At 30.4% G+C, this 15,459-nt stretch overlaps 1 protein-coding gene across 1 annotated transcript; it reads left to right on the plus strand.

Annotated features, from left to right (window-relative positions):
* The first annotated feature begins 2,145 nt into the window (after positions 1 to 2,145).
* On the plus strand, positions 2,146 to 2,661 carry LOC122498934. Its single transcript, XM_043606934.1, has one exon. The coding sequence runs from the start codon at positions 2,146 to 2,148 to the stop codon at positions 2,659 to 2,661; it is 516 nt and encodes a 171-aa protein (XP_043462869.1).
* The last annotated feature ends 12,798 nt before the right edge of the window (positions 2,662 to 15,459 follow it).

Here is a 15,459-nt window from a genome sequence, read left to right on the forward strand (position 1 = left end):
GATACTCATACAAATCCCATGATCTAAAACTCATTGTTATAAGTAAGTCTTTTTCAATGAATTTCAATAATTCAATTTTTTGTCGATCATTTACCATTAAATATGGAATTAACCATTCAATTTTATTAATTATAATTCTAAATTCTTCACGCTCAGCTGCTCCAATGTTTACCACAGCATTTTGATCAGTACGAGATCTTGTTAAAATAAGTTCATGTTTTGCATTTACAATAATCTTTCGATACTCTTCAGCAAAACCAATAATCATACTTAGTGGAATATTTACATCAAAATATCCAGCATCATTTGTCACTCTACTATCATTATCATAAGGTAGATAAACAGCATTTTCAGAGTAAATCATTTGATTAGGTGTTTGAGAAATTGTATTTTTCATTGTGGTTGTAATACCAACATTTTTAGAGGGATCAATTTCAACACCATTTAATTCATAACGAATCTCACTAAACAGGTAGGAAATTGTATTGTAAAATTGTATTGTGAAATTGTATTGTATTGTTAGGCTTAACAATTCTGCCAGTGACGTGTAGAGTACTTTTAGAGGGAAGAATGTACAAGTCTTGATGTTAAACTGCAATTCGAATCTCGTCACTATTATTAAATGCTGATGACACGTATGGTTGATGTGCATGAATCTCGTAGTGTGCCACAGAATTATCAAATTTAACTGGACTTAAAATGTTTAAAATTTTCTCCATTTTTATTACAACAACAAATAAAAAGTATGTGAAAAATTAATTTTTTCCTTTGTTTTCCTGATAAACTCTTAGACCGAGCTGCTTCAAAAATAGTATGTTCTGAGATGTTAGTCTCTTGCGAAATGATTGAGGAATGAATGACTTCTGACATGGCAACTCTTTTATATAGCTTTCACCAGTTTTTCTAAGAAATACAATTCCCATTACGTTGATTTAACGTATAATCGAATTGTTATAGTTTCACCTCTAAAATTTATTAAATCTCCGTCTTATTCAACGATTCTTATTTGAATATTATGTATTGTCTTCACGGCGATTGGAAGGTAAATGACGTGAGATGGAACTTCCACAATCTTATATCCAGCTGGAACAAATGGAAAAAATTCGTAAATTGTGTGTACCTTTTTATTATTTATGTATACACCAGTAGTAATGTTAAATTCAATTCTGATAGCATTTGCCTTAAGAATGGCTACTGGTTCATCCGACGTACGAGGCTTATTAGCTGTCAATATTCGTGGAGTAAATCCTAATAATTTACCAATTGAATCGTTTTGTTCAAAACTCACTTCAAGGCTGCTTGTTATTTCACTACGTAAAGTATTATTGTTAGGTTTGATTCTTACAATTTCAGATCCATTTTCAATAGAGCTTTGAATATATTTTTCAATATCTTCAATTTCATAACTTCCAGGGGGAATAGTAATCACTTTATCACCAATTTAAAATTTATTTTTACCTTGATCAATATAAGGAATTGAATTGAAGGTTAGTAATTCAACTAAGCCAAGTACATAATTTTTATTAGATAATAATTCTATCGGAGGAAAATATTCTGCTTACAGGGTAGATGAATTGCCTGAGATAGTCAGAGTAAAAGATTCTTCCATGTTGATGACTTTTTATTAACTGATTAGGTGGAATGACTTACAATCACTTGTATAGAATATATTTTTAAGTTATTTCAAGCTGTCCACATAAGAATTTCAAAAATAAATGACCACAATTAAAACTGTTATAATCTTGATAATTTTGATGCTTATACTGTATTAAAGTATTATAACCTAAGTAATTGACAAGTTCATAGGGTGGTTGAAGATTACCAAAACTATCAAAGTATACTGCTTTATTATTATCCATTATTATTATTATTATTATTATTATCCATTAGATGCCGCTTGTAAAGAGCACGATATTGCTTACTCGAAAAGTCGAGAAAACGTTAAAGAAAGAAACGCTGCTGATAAAGTATTAGCTGATAATGCGTGGCAACGTGTATTTGCTCCAGACGCAAGATATAGTGAAAGAGCTGCAGCTTCCGCAATAACAAACGCTATGAAAGCGAAATCAAAATTTGGAATGGGAGTAAAGAAGAAGAAGACAAAGTGAAAAAAACGAATAAAGAAGATAAAATAAAAAAACCAGAATGAAAAATACAATTTCTCAAACACCTAATCAAATGATTTACTCTGAAAATGCTGGTTATCTACCTTATGATAATGATAGTAGAGTGACAAATGATGCTGGATATTTTGATGTAAATATTCCACTAAGTATGATTATTGGTTTTGCTGAAGAGTATCGAAAGATTATTGTAAATGCAAAACATGAACTTATTTTAACAAGATCTCGTACTGATCAAAATGCTGTGGTAAACATTGGAGCAGCTGAGCGTGAAGAATTTAGAATTATAATTAATAAAATTGAATGGTTAATTCCATATTTAATGGTAAATGATCGACAAAAAATTGAATTATTGAAATTCATTGAAAAAGACTTACTTATAACAATGAGTTTTAGATCATGGGATTTGTATGAGTATCCTATGATTCCTGCCACTCAAAAGCATGTGTGGACTGTAAAAACTTCAACACAAGTTGAAAAACCTCGATATGTTATTCTTGGTTTTCAAACAAATCGAAAAGAAGATCAAGGAAGGTAAGCAAATTTATTTTATGCCTGTATGTAATCTTCTCAATGTTAAACTTTTCTTAAACTCACAGTACTATCCTTATGGAAATTTAAATTTAAATTTTACTCAAAACAAATTTTCCATACTATATGAAATGTATTGTAATTTTTAACCATCCTACTATGGAAAAGAATCTGAACCTTTATTAACTAGAAATAACTTTAAAGATTATGCACCATTGGCTGTTATTGATTGCTCAAAACAAAACGAATTTCTAAAACAAGCATCTGTAGATGTGCAATTGAAATTTGAAGCAAGTGTAAATTCTCCAGCCAATACAGCTACATATTGCTTTATAATTCACGACCTCATTATACAGTATACACCAATCAGCGGCGTTGTTAAAAAAGTAACGTGGTTGGTGGAAATAATGACCAATCATAGACGACATCGGTAGTGGGGGTATTTGGAGTGGTGGGGGAAAGGATATAAAGAGAGCATCTCTCTAAGGCTTGAGCCATTACTCTACTTCAGACACTATGGCGTACGTCGTAGATATTCAGTGCTTTAAGAGACCATACAACGAGTTTGTAATCAAAGAGTTGGCGATTCTACCACTTCATTAAGATGCTCATCCATTGGTCTACCTCTTCGAGCCGCCATATGCCTGGAGCCGATTACCTGCAAGATACAAATGTGAGAATCGATGGCTTACAAATAATTATCATGGCATTTATTGGGCTAATGGTGACATTGCTTATGAAGAATTGGAACCTAGGGGCCGTTAAAAAAATACGTAACGCTATTTTTTGTAAATTTGGACCCCCCCCTCCCCCCATGTAACGCAATGTTGTATACATTAGCGCCATTTTTTCTGCTGACCGTAACAAATAGCTTGACCCCCCACCCCTCAAAAGCGTTACGTATTTTTAAACGGCCCCCTGTAATAAAAGAAGCATTAATAGGTACACTTACTGTTTATGTAAAATGTTTAGAAAAACAAAAGTGGTTAGAAAAATATACATTAAATGTATTTATTTTAGATAATTTTAAATGTCCGTCGCTAAAAGTTTAGATGTAGATAGTTTATCCACATGTACAAACCACACGCATAGTATCAGCAATTGTGCTGTTAAAAATGTATATAATCTACGAAATTGGTTGATACAACCATCGAATATACTACGAAATAATATGGAAAAGATTGATGAAATTGACAATGATTGTACATTGAAAGATTTTTATAATAATTGTGAAAATTTTCTACATAATGAATAAATGTATGAAATGTATTACGAATGTTTACATTGATTAACCCTTCCACATCCTATTCTCTTTATTGCATATGCATGAAACTATTGAACATGTTAAAACTTGTATAGACCTGTCTTATGACGTCACAAAGTAGGCGTGGCTCAATAAATAAAAGTGGGGCAATGCATATTTGGCAATGTCATATTTAAGTATAAATTAAGGGATCTCAACCGACTTAGTCATACTGTTTTGTGACTTCACAAAGTAAATTATCTCTAAGAAAAGATGGATTTAACCAGAATCAACGCCATTGGTCGCATGGAAGCTTTCCTACCGACGAAGCCGCTTTCCGAGCTGACTCCTGGACATAAGTATCCTATAACGAAGATCAAGGTTGTCAACACCAGGTATGGAGTCAAGGTCGTCGTTGAGGTGGATAAAAAGTTCAATACATTCCTACCTTTAAGATTTGTACCAATGTTCACTGAAGACTCGATATGCTTGGACCAAATGCAAAAAGCTATTAGTTCTGGACTATTACGGCTTAGGTATATTGGTGGTCCATACAACCATATTGAATTTAAAGTAAAACAAGTGTAAATATTGTATATTGAATATAATAAATGTATAAAATGTTATTAATACTGTATTTAATTAACTCTGATTCTTCTCCACTAAAATAGGTTTTTTTCCAGATTTTCTTTTTAATGTAAGTTCATTTAAGGAGTTATATACAGTCACGATTTTCAAAAAATCGATTTTTTTGCATTTTCTTCAGGTATATATATTTGCCTGTTGTGAAAAAAAATTTTATTAAGATTCGAGAAATATTTTCGAAGTTGCAGACAAAACTAGAAAGGCGCGCCGCGGTGTGTAGAGTAGGTGCAGCGTCTTTAAGGGGTTATATATAGTCACGATTTTCAAAAAATCGATTTTTTTTGCATTTTCTTAAGGTATATATATTTGCCTGTTGTGGAAAAAAATTTATTAAGATTCGAGAAATATTTTCGAAGTTGCAGACAAAACTAGAAAGGCGCGCCATGGGGTGTAGAGCAGGTGCAGCGTCTTTAAACTCGCTTTTCTCAAAACTATGTTTTTCAAGTCGGTGAACACGATTTCTCAAAAACCGCTGAACCCATTTAGCTCTAATTTTCACACAAGCTCAACAACTACTTTTTGCTGTCCTTGATCGTTGGTTTTTAAAATAAAATTAAAATTATAATTTTAATCAACATTTGAAGACGATTTTTTTTTATAAAAATGAACTTTTTTTTTCTTTGGCTGCCATTTTGTCAAAAAGTAATATTCTTTAATTCTAACGATCAAAGACTACATTTTCTCATACACTAACAGAGTCTATTTAACTTTTTGATCTCAGATGATTCTATCAATTGTTATCTTGTTCACCGCGGGGCACTTTTTTGTGGATCTTTGGGAGATAAGCTACAGAGGCAAAAAAATAATATTTTTACAAATGAAATATATTTTTTTAAACTTTAAACGATGTTAAACATTATAGGATAACTTTCGCTTTAATAAGTAAATATTCCTTTTAAAAAAAAATCCCGAAAAACTGCATTTTTCCGACCGCCTGACTGTATATAACCCCTTAAGGTATTAGTCGCGTGAAAATGGTTTCCGTCAGATTTGTTTCAAATTTTGCATAATTATTCCTGAAATATTTATCTACATAATGAGACCAATTTCATTAATTTTGACCGTTTCAAAAGTTCAAAAAATGAATTCAAAGTTCATACGTTTTGCATATAGAGAGCACCCAATGCATGTATTGAATTTGTTTAATAATTATTTATATGATAACTAATCGTCAGATTTTGAAATAAAACTGCCAAAGTATTCAATTAGGTAAAACAAATGCATAAAAAAATCATGACATTTTTTGACCCCACCAAACTATAAATATATTAACAGAAAGTTAAAAAAGAATTAAATTATATGATCTTTTATACGAACGAACAGAGTGGGGAATTAAACTGTCTCTCTCACTCTCACTGCCCCACTCTTGTAAGCGGCCCAGTAAACTTTTGGCCAGAGCCAGCAGCGCGACTAATACCTTAAAGAATATAGAAGAAGAATATCAAAATCCGATAAAATTTGTAGGCTCTGGATAATTTTGAACAGTAAATTGTAAAAAAATCCCACTGTGACGCATGCGAGTGACCTGCACGGGCAGCTTAATTATTTATTTAAGGGGACATTCCAGTTCAAAATGTCAAAAAAATCGATTTTTTTTTGTTTTTATTTTCGGATTTCTTATAGTGTCAAGAATACACTCCTAAAATATTATTGCAAAATTCGAAGTAAAACAAAAGTTGTACATCCTTATTCTTCGCCATGTCAAAGATGTTTTTGTATGCGGATAAGCAATCGAATGATTTAAATGTTTTCTCATTTGCATTTTTTAAAAAAGACAAACAAAAATGTATTTGGTGTTGCTGATCACAAATTAGATATTAAATTTTCAAAATTCAAAATGGTGGATCCAATATGGCGGAAAAGAAAATTTTTTTATTTTAATTTTTTTTTCTTTAATTTTTTTTCGTCCACCATATTGCATCCGACATTTTTAATTTTGAAAAAATGATGTCATATTCGTAACCAGCGACCCCAAAAACCCCCTCGTAACGATTTTCAAGCAAATCCAATGATTTAAAAAAAAAATGTCCGCCATATTGGATCCGCCATTTTGAATTTTAAAAATCTGATTCCATATTCGTAATTAGCGACCTCAAAAACCCCTAAGTTACGATTTTCAAGCTAATCCGATGATTTTTGTTTAAATTTCGAAACTTATAAACAAAAACTTTAAATGTGTCACGCTGTGGGTTATGTTTTTAATTTTTTAAGTAATAATACAGAAAGAGAATCAATTATTAATTAAAAATTGTTGGTTTTCAAGTCTTCATTATATTCAAAATATTTAATAAAAATTGGTTTCAAATTCAAATAATTGAAAATAAACTTTTAATCAAGATAAATCTAACACGAACCCAACCTATAATTCGTTTGCTTCTTAGGTACCTTTCTTGGGAGCGCGTCACAAATGCGTTTTTCTCAACATGTCTTTTTATGATCTCGTAAGAGTGATATCTCGAGTTCTTCTAAAGCAATTTTAAAAAATCAAACGGCTTTTGATTCAGCGTCATCATGTCTATAAGTGGAACCTCAAAAACTGGAAAATTTCCAACTCCCTTTTTTTTATAAGAGAAATTCTGAATAAAAAACACTTTTTTTGCATATTTTGGGGAAAAAGTACTCTAAAAAAAAGGGGGGAAAAAAATTCCACTTTTTTGAGGTTCCACACCTAAAGAAATATCTAACGAAGAGAATGTCACTTCGTTTTTGGTTTTATCTGTTTTAGAAAGTTTGGAATCGATCTTACCACCGAAAATGGGCATATTCAAAAATGGCGTATATCGCTGCCATTTTAAAATAAAAATAATAAAATTTTTTTTTACAAATTCTTAAATAATTTATTTATTACATATAAAAGAAATTTTTTAAATAAATGTCACAGTTATTTTAATAATATATACTAAAAAAGCCTTCTTTTTGCCTGTTTTGAACTGGAATGTCCCCTTAAACCCATCAAACTGTCCATTATTTCACAAGCGAATAGTTTTGTCATAGACTAGTGTATACCGATATACATTCAAAGTACGCTCCTGTTTTGTCGCGTGGGGAGGTTCGGGGGGTCTCCCCCTGACGCACAGTGTGCCTTTTTCTAAAAATGTGTTCAAAACCTATAGTATCTCTTGAAGGAATTAACGAGATTGAATTGTTTTTGGACGAAAACAAAGCTTAATAAAATTTTATGGTTAAGAACCAGCGTCAAAAGTAAAAAATGTGGTTAAGAAAATCACAAATCTTTGTCTGTTAACCAGAAAAATGACTCAAATTAGGTAGGGTAGATGTACCACTTTTAGCCACTGCTCCAGTTTTGGTCATTTTTATAAAATTTTTATTTAATTATTTATTATTAATGAATATTTCTCATTATAATATTACAGAACTACAGGATTTTGAGTATTTCCTTGAGTAAAATACTTCATTAAACTTAAATATAAATAATTACAATGAATATTAACTAGTGGCCAAAACTGGTGCTTCTACCCTAATATTTCATATTTGGAAGATTTTTGGGTCGCCAATTACGAATCTGGAATCCGATTTTAATAATTCAAAATGACGGATCCTGTATGACAGGTAAATATAGCAAAAGCTTTAAAATCATTTTATTGTGTATATAGGGTACATAGGGGTTTTTGGAGTTGCTGATTACGAATCTGATGTAAGATATTAAAAATTCAAAATGGTCGACCCAATATAGAGGATTAAAAAATGCGAAAAGTTATTGGATTTACTTATAACCTTGGTACCCAGGGGTTTTTAGAGTCGCTGAAGAAGAATCTGATGTCAGATTTTCAAAATTCAAAATGGCCGACACAATATGGTCGATTAAAAATGCCAAAAGTTATTGTGTCGGACATTTTGAATTTTAAAAATCTGACATCAGATTCGTCATCAGCGACCCGAAAAACCCCTGGGTACCAAGTTTCACGTAAATCCAATAACTTTTTGCATTCTTGGTCGGCCATATTCAGTCGAACATTTTGAATTTTGAAAATAAGATATCAGATTCTTAATCAGCAAGCCCAAAAACTCCTATGCACCCACTATCATTTAAATAAAATGATATTAAAGTTTTTACTTCATTTAGTTGTGGGAGCGTTCACAAATGATGTCACGTTTTTTGGGGGTGGGGGGGTCTCTACTAAACGTGACACAATGTATTTTTACATGTGAAATTGCATAAAATTGCGTGACAGGGGGGAAGGGGAGTCTAAAATCCCAAAAAATTGCGTGACATCATTTATGAACGCTCCCTGTCATACACGTTCCGACATTTTGAATTATTAAAATCGATTTTCAGATTCGTAATTAGCGACCCAAAAACCTTCCAAATATTAAATATTACGTAATTTGAGTCATTTTTCTGGTTTACAGACAAAGATTTGTAATTTTTTTGATGAAATTTTTTACTTTTAACGCTGATTCTTAACCTTAAAATTTCTTTACCTTGTTTTTGTATAATTTTCCTGTATTCTGCATTTATTAAGCTTTATTTTCGTCCAAAAACCATTCAATTTCGTTAATTTTTTCAAAAGATACTAGGTTTTAAATACACTGAAAAAAATTCTTAGTAGATTTGACTACTTTTTAACTACTTTCCTTAGTTCAATAAGTCCCCAAAGATAATTTTGAACTTACATTAATTATCAGATATGTAGTTGAATGAAGTGATAATACAGTTGCATTAACTACTTTTCTTAGTTAAATAGGAACCAATGACAGTTTTGCAGTAGAATTAACTGCTGATATGTAGTTAAAGTTACTAAGATAACTCAGTAATAAAGTAACTACTGAAAATGGTAAAATAAAATTATTTATAATTTATTATAAATATTATCGAGTTGTATTTTTTTATATTTCCCCCTACCCACTTTTGTTTACCTATACCTTATTTATTTAATGTCTATATACCTATAACGGAGAAAAATCTCTAAACGTCGGGAGTTGAACGCTCGACCCTAACATTCGTAAACCGATAACCCAACCACCTAACCACGCTCGCTCGCTTCGATGAGTTGCTTAATACTTATAGGCATTCCAGACACAGTTCAACTGATAACTGTAGTTAATTTTACTACTTAAAGTAGTTGCATTTACAACTTTTCACAGTTGATAATCTTCTATAAAAATCTATAACATAAATTACATGGAAAATAATTCAACTCCTAGAAGAAGTAAAAACTACTACAAAATTAGTCTATCGAACTACTTTAAGTAGTAGAATCTACTACTTTCTGTAGTCATTTCTATAACATACCTGCAGTTACAAAGTTAACTGTAAAATTACATTAATTTAATTAATAATTTTTAACTACATAAAACAGTTAAAATAAGTATCAAAAGTAGCCAGACTAACTAAAAAAGTAGTTCGTTTTATTACTTTTTACTCTACTAAGGGGATGTAGTTGAAAATGTCTCATGTATTTTTTTCAGTGTATACATTTTCAGAAAAAGGCACACTGTGCGACGGGGTCCAAGGGCAGAGCCCCGGTGAAGGGTTCCGTACACCAAAATTAAACTTCTTTTTTATACAAAGATATATGGGAAAGAAATACGATTGATTAAAATTAATAAATACGTATTATGAAAGAAAGAAATCAATTAAATTTCTTTCTAGATTGTAGCAACTCCGAACAGGTTCACTATATTTTTTATGTATAGTCTACACGTAAACTTAGACATGGTACAAAACCCTAAAAATTGTCAAAAATTTTTTTTTATTTTTCCTTCAAATTACTAAAATTACTACGTTTTTTAATTTCATTATACATTTTTCGACTAGTTCTTCTATTTTTAAATCGAAATTTTTAATCTTGTCATTAATTGCATTTATATATATATATATGTTACGGTTAATGTGCGAAGTTGGTGAATGTGCACATTGACCGGTGAATGTGCACATTACCCGAATTGGGTGTTCGTTGGATGGTGAATGTGAAAATAGCATACGAATTTTGTGTTTCTACGCACTTTAACCGGTGAATGTACACATTCACCAAAAGGTTTTGGCCAAAGTGAAAAATTAGTATACCCCGAACAAATGGCAGGGTAGTGAAGGTATAGTTGGACAGTACCGGTGGTCGGACACTTTCATGTTTTTTGTCAAATAAATAATAATGCATTGCAATAATTACTTTAACAGCATGTGATTGTTACAGAATTCAATGTTAATTTTTTCGACCACTTTTCTCTTAAAATATTAAATAAATTAAGCTAGTATATATATATAAGAATTCAAAACCTTATTTAGCTGCGATGAGTCGTGTATAATTTCCTAAAAATGAAGAGAAAATGATTTTCCAAGAAGTAAATCTCCGCACGTGTTCAACAGAAAATAAAAGGACATTTACCTTGTGCTTTTAAAAACCGAGAATCAATGTATTAAATTAAACTAAAAGTAACATTGTCCAATTTATGTATATAACAGTGATTTTTCATTATCCCATAAAAACTGACAAATCATTGGAGTTCTGGAGACATAAAAAAAGCATATACATAAGATCATCGACATTGAACGGAATTTGAAGACAAAACTGATTGTGGAATAACATTATAAAAGACGTGGGTGTTTAAAAAATCGGCTCACGCTCATTTTAAGTGGTTCCACTTAAGAACTCCGGTAGCATATTCTATTGCGACCTCTCCCCTTTTTTTCTTTTATTCAAAAAAAAGAAGAAACCCTATCTCTCTGTCCACGTGCGTAAATATACGAGCAATTCAGACTACATTCAGGATACATAAATTTTCGGCATGTGAATAAAGGTATATAGCTGTATATATATGAGATAGACGCTATGAAGGCAAACGACCACGAACAGTTCATCGTCTAGCATACAAATGATGAGTATAAACATGTCGTCATTATCTGTTGGATTTATAACACGAATACACTTCAAAACTCAGGTGGCTCAAGCGAAGCCTCTCAATTTAAAGATTACTCCATAATAGAGCTACTGTAGAAAAAAAAGTTGAATGACGAATGTGTCTGGCAGTTAAAGAAGATAAATGACAGACTTCATCAGCGATGTTATATACAATAAAGAGTAAAAAATGGCACACTAACTTTTTTTCTGAAAGAGTCCAATTAATTCTACTTTTCTTTTTATTTATTACATTCTCTGTATGACAGCTACAATAGTACATGTATCCTAGATAATAAATATTGCATATTTACTATATCTATACTATTATATTATTAAAGCAAATCATTATTTCGAAATTACTTTAAATCAGGAGCGTAGGGGAGATCGAGGTGAGTTAAAACGATTTTTACATTATTCAGTATAACTCAGCCAAAAATTGTCCTATTTTTATGAGCTTTGTATTTTTGGATAGGTAGTTTTGTGTAGTATGTGGATCAAAAATGAAAAATGTAAAAAGTTGTAAGGGTTTACGAAAAAATTGCAAAATCCAAACAGTTCCCGGTTTTACAACTCACCTAAAGTCGGGAACAAAAGAAAGCGACTCTGGCTTTTTTTGTTTATATCTCATTGAAAAAAAATCTCTAAACATTCTGGTAAAAAATTTATGAAAGCTTAAAGTCTTGAGAATGAAAAAAAGTATATTTCCAGGCCACAAAAAATTTTCTGCAGTAGCTATGACACAAAATGTGCCAAAAAACACAGTTTTTCAGCCCTTTTTTACAAGTCTATACTTTCACCTGTTCCCCAAGCGAAACTGCTAGTAGGAAAAATTTGAAAAAATTCACAGATATTCTTTAAGGTGTGTGCAATTAATTTTTGTTTTTGTAATTAAAAAATAATAATAAATTTATTGTTTACACAGCTTTATTCAGCCTAATGCTATCTTTTAAAAAAATTGAATATTCTTCTCAAAAAATGAATATACATATTTTGGGCTTTAATGAGAATCGACGTGTGGCTGCCATAAAGCAAAAAGTTGTAGAAAAAAAAGAGTTTCGAGTGTACAATAGAAAACCCAGAAGAAAATCGCCAGATGTGGGATTGAACTCAGGGCTGTCTCTACGCTTAACAGATAAAATCCTTGAGTGGCTCCCAATAAATGAGACAAAATTTTATGAAATAATATTTTTATCCAGAACAATTTTTTAAACAAAACGAAACTTTATACATTGTTTATGCAAAATTAATTTTGCATACTAGATTTTTAATAAGTTGCATACTACATTTTTATAGTATTATGCAAATTTGATGTAAAAATTTTATTTTGCAAAACCAGTTTTGTAAAAAAAAAAATTTTTAATCCAATTTGCAGTTTTTTTTGCAATATCCCAAGTAGAACGTAATATTACTGTAGTATAACATGTAATATTAGTAATATTGCAATGTAGTAGTAATATTATTAATAGCATTACAGTAATATACATGGTAATATTACTTTAACATTACAGGTAATGTTACAGTAATTAATTATTTGATACTTAATGTGTTTTATGTAGTCGAATTTTCCTTAGAAAAAAGATTAAATAATAAATGTATAAAATTTCGCTTGGGAATGTAGCATAATTAAATTAATTAATAATTAAATTAATTAAACCGAAAACTAAATTAAAAATGAGCAACAAGCTCAATAATAAGAAAAAAAAACCTATAAATAGAAATTATTTTTGACTTTTGTATATGAAAGAGCAACTCGAAAAATGTTTTTATTAAATTTTTTTTTCCTTTGGAAAATATGAAAGTGATTTACACGAAAATTTGTAAAATTCTAATTACTTTTAAAGCCGTAATATAAAACAATATACTTGAGCAAAAATCCAAACAGTCTCTACTCGATCAAGCACAAATTTGAGTAAAACCTAGGTGAGTTGAAACAGCCTGCTACAATTCGCCTAGGTGCGAAAAACTGTGCATCGGTTCGAATAATTATTTTTTATTTTAAATTTCGAGACTGACACAAAAAAACAAAACCATTTCATGAAACTAGGTTATCCAGCAGTTATTAAGGTAAATATTAGAATAACAAAAATATAATATGTGTCGAATAATAAAGTATCCAAATTTCGACTGGAAACTTACTTTTAGCAATTTTTTTGCACACATATTAAATACATCTCAAAAACTTTTCTCAGGTGGTCAAGTAAATTTGCATCAAATAATGAATCAAAAATGTAATAAATTCACGCTTTTCAAAATTTTTAAAACGTCATAGCTTTTGAGAAAACGGTTTTGTTACAACTCACTTCTGTTACAACTTACCTCGGTCTCCCCTACAATTTTTTTCATTCAATTATTTTCTTCTCTTATTTAGCCCTGTATACTATTATTTTTTAAGTATACATTAAATATAGAATAAAAATAGATTTCAACAAAAATGATGCAAAAACACTCCGTTATTAGAAGTCGTGTAGTAAAAAAACCCCAAGTTCTAAATTAATTTATGCGAAGTTAGTGATGTGGAGCGATGAAATATAAAGAAAGATGAATAATATTAGCCTTCTAAAGATGGCGGTCGAAAGAATTTCACATAGAAATCCAACGAGGAGTGCGAGCGCGAAGCTCTCTAAATAATTCAAGAAGACTGAAGATGAAGAAGAACCGCACTATGACTTTTAAGCCGTTAGTATGATATAAGGCGCTCCTTGTTTCACCAAGTAGAAAGTCGAAAAAATTCACCTTCAGATAATAATTTAAATAAATATTGTCTAGGAAAACTTAACGATGGAAATAAAAGTTATAAATGTTGGATTAAGTTGTCTCTTTCGAATGGTTCACAATTCACTTGGCATATAATAAAAATAATATTCCATTTCCATTTTTAAACACGAATTTTATTTCCCCTATTAATCACACCTCAAAAGTAATATATGGGTGATTAAATTTAAAATGTCATTTTTGCTCCTACTAACTTTGATTTTTCGATGTTGGATTTTGAACTTAACGATACTCTATTTTGGTTGACTAGAATATATGTGACTGTCCACGAGAAAACAAGGCTTAGGTCCAAAAAATCAATTTTGATTTTTTTATGGTAATCGACAAATTTTATGTTGCTTTTTCAAATGCAAAAGTCAGAAGTTAAAAATATCAATTACTTTCGACAATATATCGTTTTAAAGATGGGTATGTTAAGCGTAGTTAACCTCAATCGTTGACTGTCCACGATAAAACACGGCTTAGGTCGAAAAAATCAATTTGAGTTTTTTATGGTAATCGACAGATTTTATGTTGCTTTTTCAAATGCAAAAGTCAGAAGTTAAAAATATCAATTACTTTCGACAATATATCGTTTTAAAGATGGGTATGTCAAGCGTAGTTAACTTCAATCGTAGTACTTCAATCGCTCGCCCTGTGAAATTCACATTTGGGAGCTAAGCCTTGTTTTCTCGTGGACAGTCACATATGATGGACAAAAATAATAGTGGTCGAGCAGGTGGAAGCCAATTTTAATTTTCACCAGGTGAAAAACAATAGGCAGAAATGATAAGAAATTCTCTGTTTTCGTTTATTCTTTTGTCAAATAAATTCTTACAACTTTAAAAAGTTAAAATATTTCAAATTACAATAATGAATGTTTCAACATGACTTAAAAAATATTTGTAATGAGTTCTGTCATAAATTAATATACTTTTGAAGACCAAAAAGACATATGAACATTGAGGGACACCACTGCATTTTTGAAAGATTTCACTGATAATTTTTTTTTGAATAGTGAGAATAAAATCAGCTTATAAATTACAATCCAGTATCAAATCTTCATTAACAGCATATAAGGAGTAAATTTAAGACAAATTTATTAAAAATAAAATAATAAGCTGCAAAAAACAGAATTTTGAGGGGACACCACTGACATTTTGCTTCATTTCTCATTTTCGAAAAAGAAAGACTTTATTTTTAAGTTAAAGTCGTTGCGGTTTTTAAAGTACGTGTAATAACTGAAAATGAGATACAATAATATTTAAAAAATATTAATATTATGAACAATTTTTTGATGGGGACA

This window comes from Leptopilina heterotoma, unplaced genomic scaffold, assembly GCF_015476425.1.
Source record: "Leptopilina heterotoma isolate Lh14 unplaced genomic scaffold, ASM1547642v1 Lhet_161, whole genome shotgun sequence".
NCBI classification, from domain to species: Eukaryota; Metazoa; Arthropoda; class Insecta; order Hymenoptera; family Figitidae; genus Leptopilina; species Leptopilina heterotoma.

Coding starts and splice junctions, on each gene's coding strand:
- LOC122498934 (XM_043606934.1), top strand. CDS start 2,146: ATGAAAAATACAATTTCTCAAACACCTAATCAAATGATTTACTCTGAA.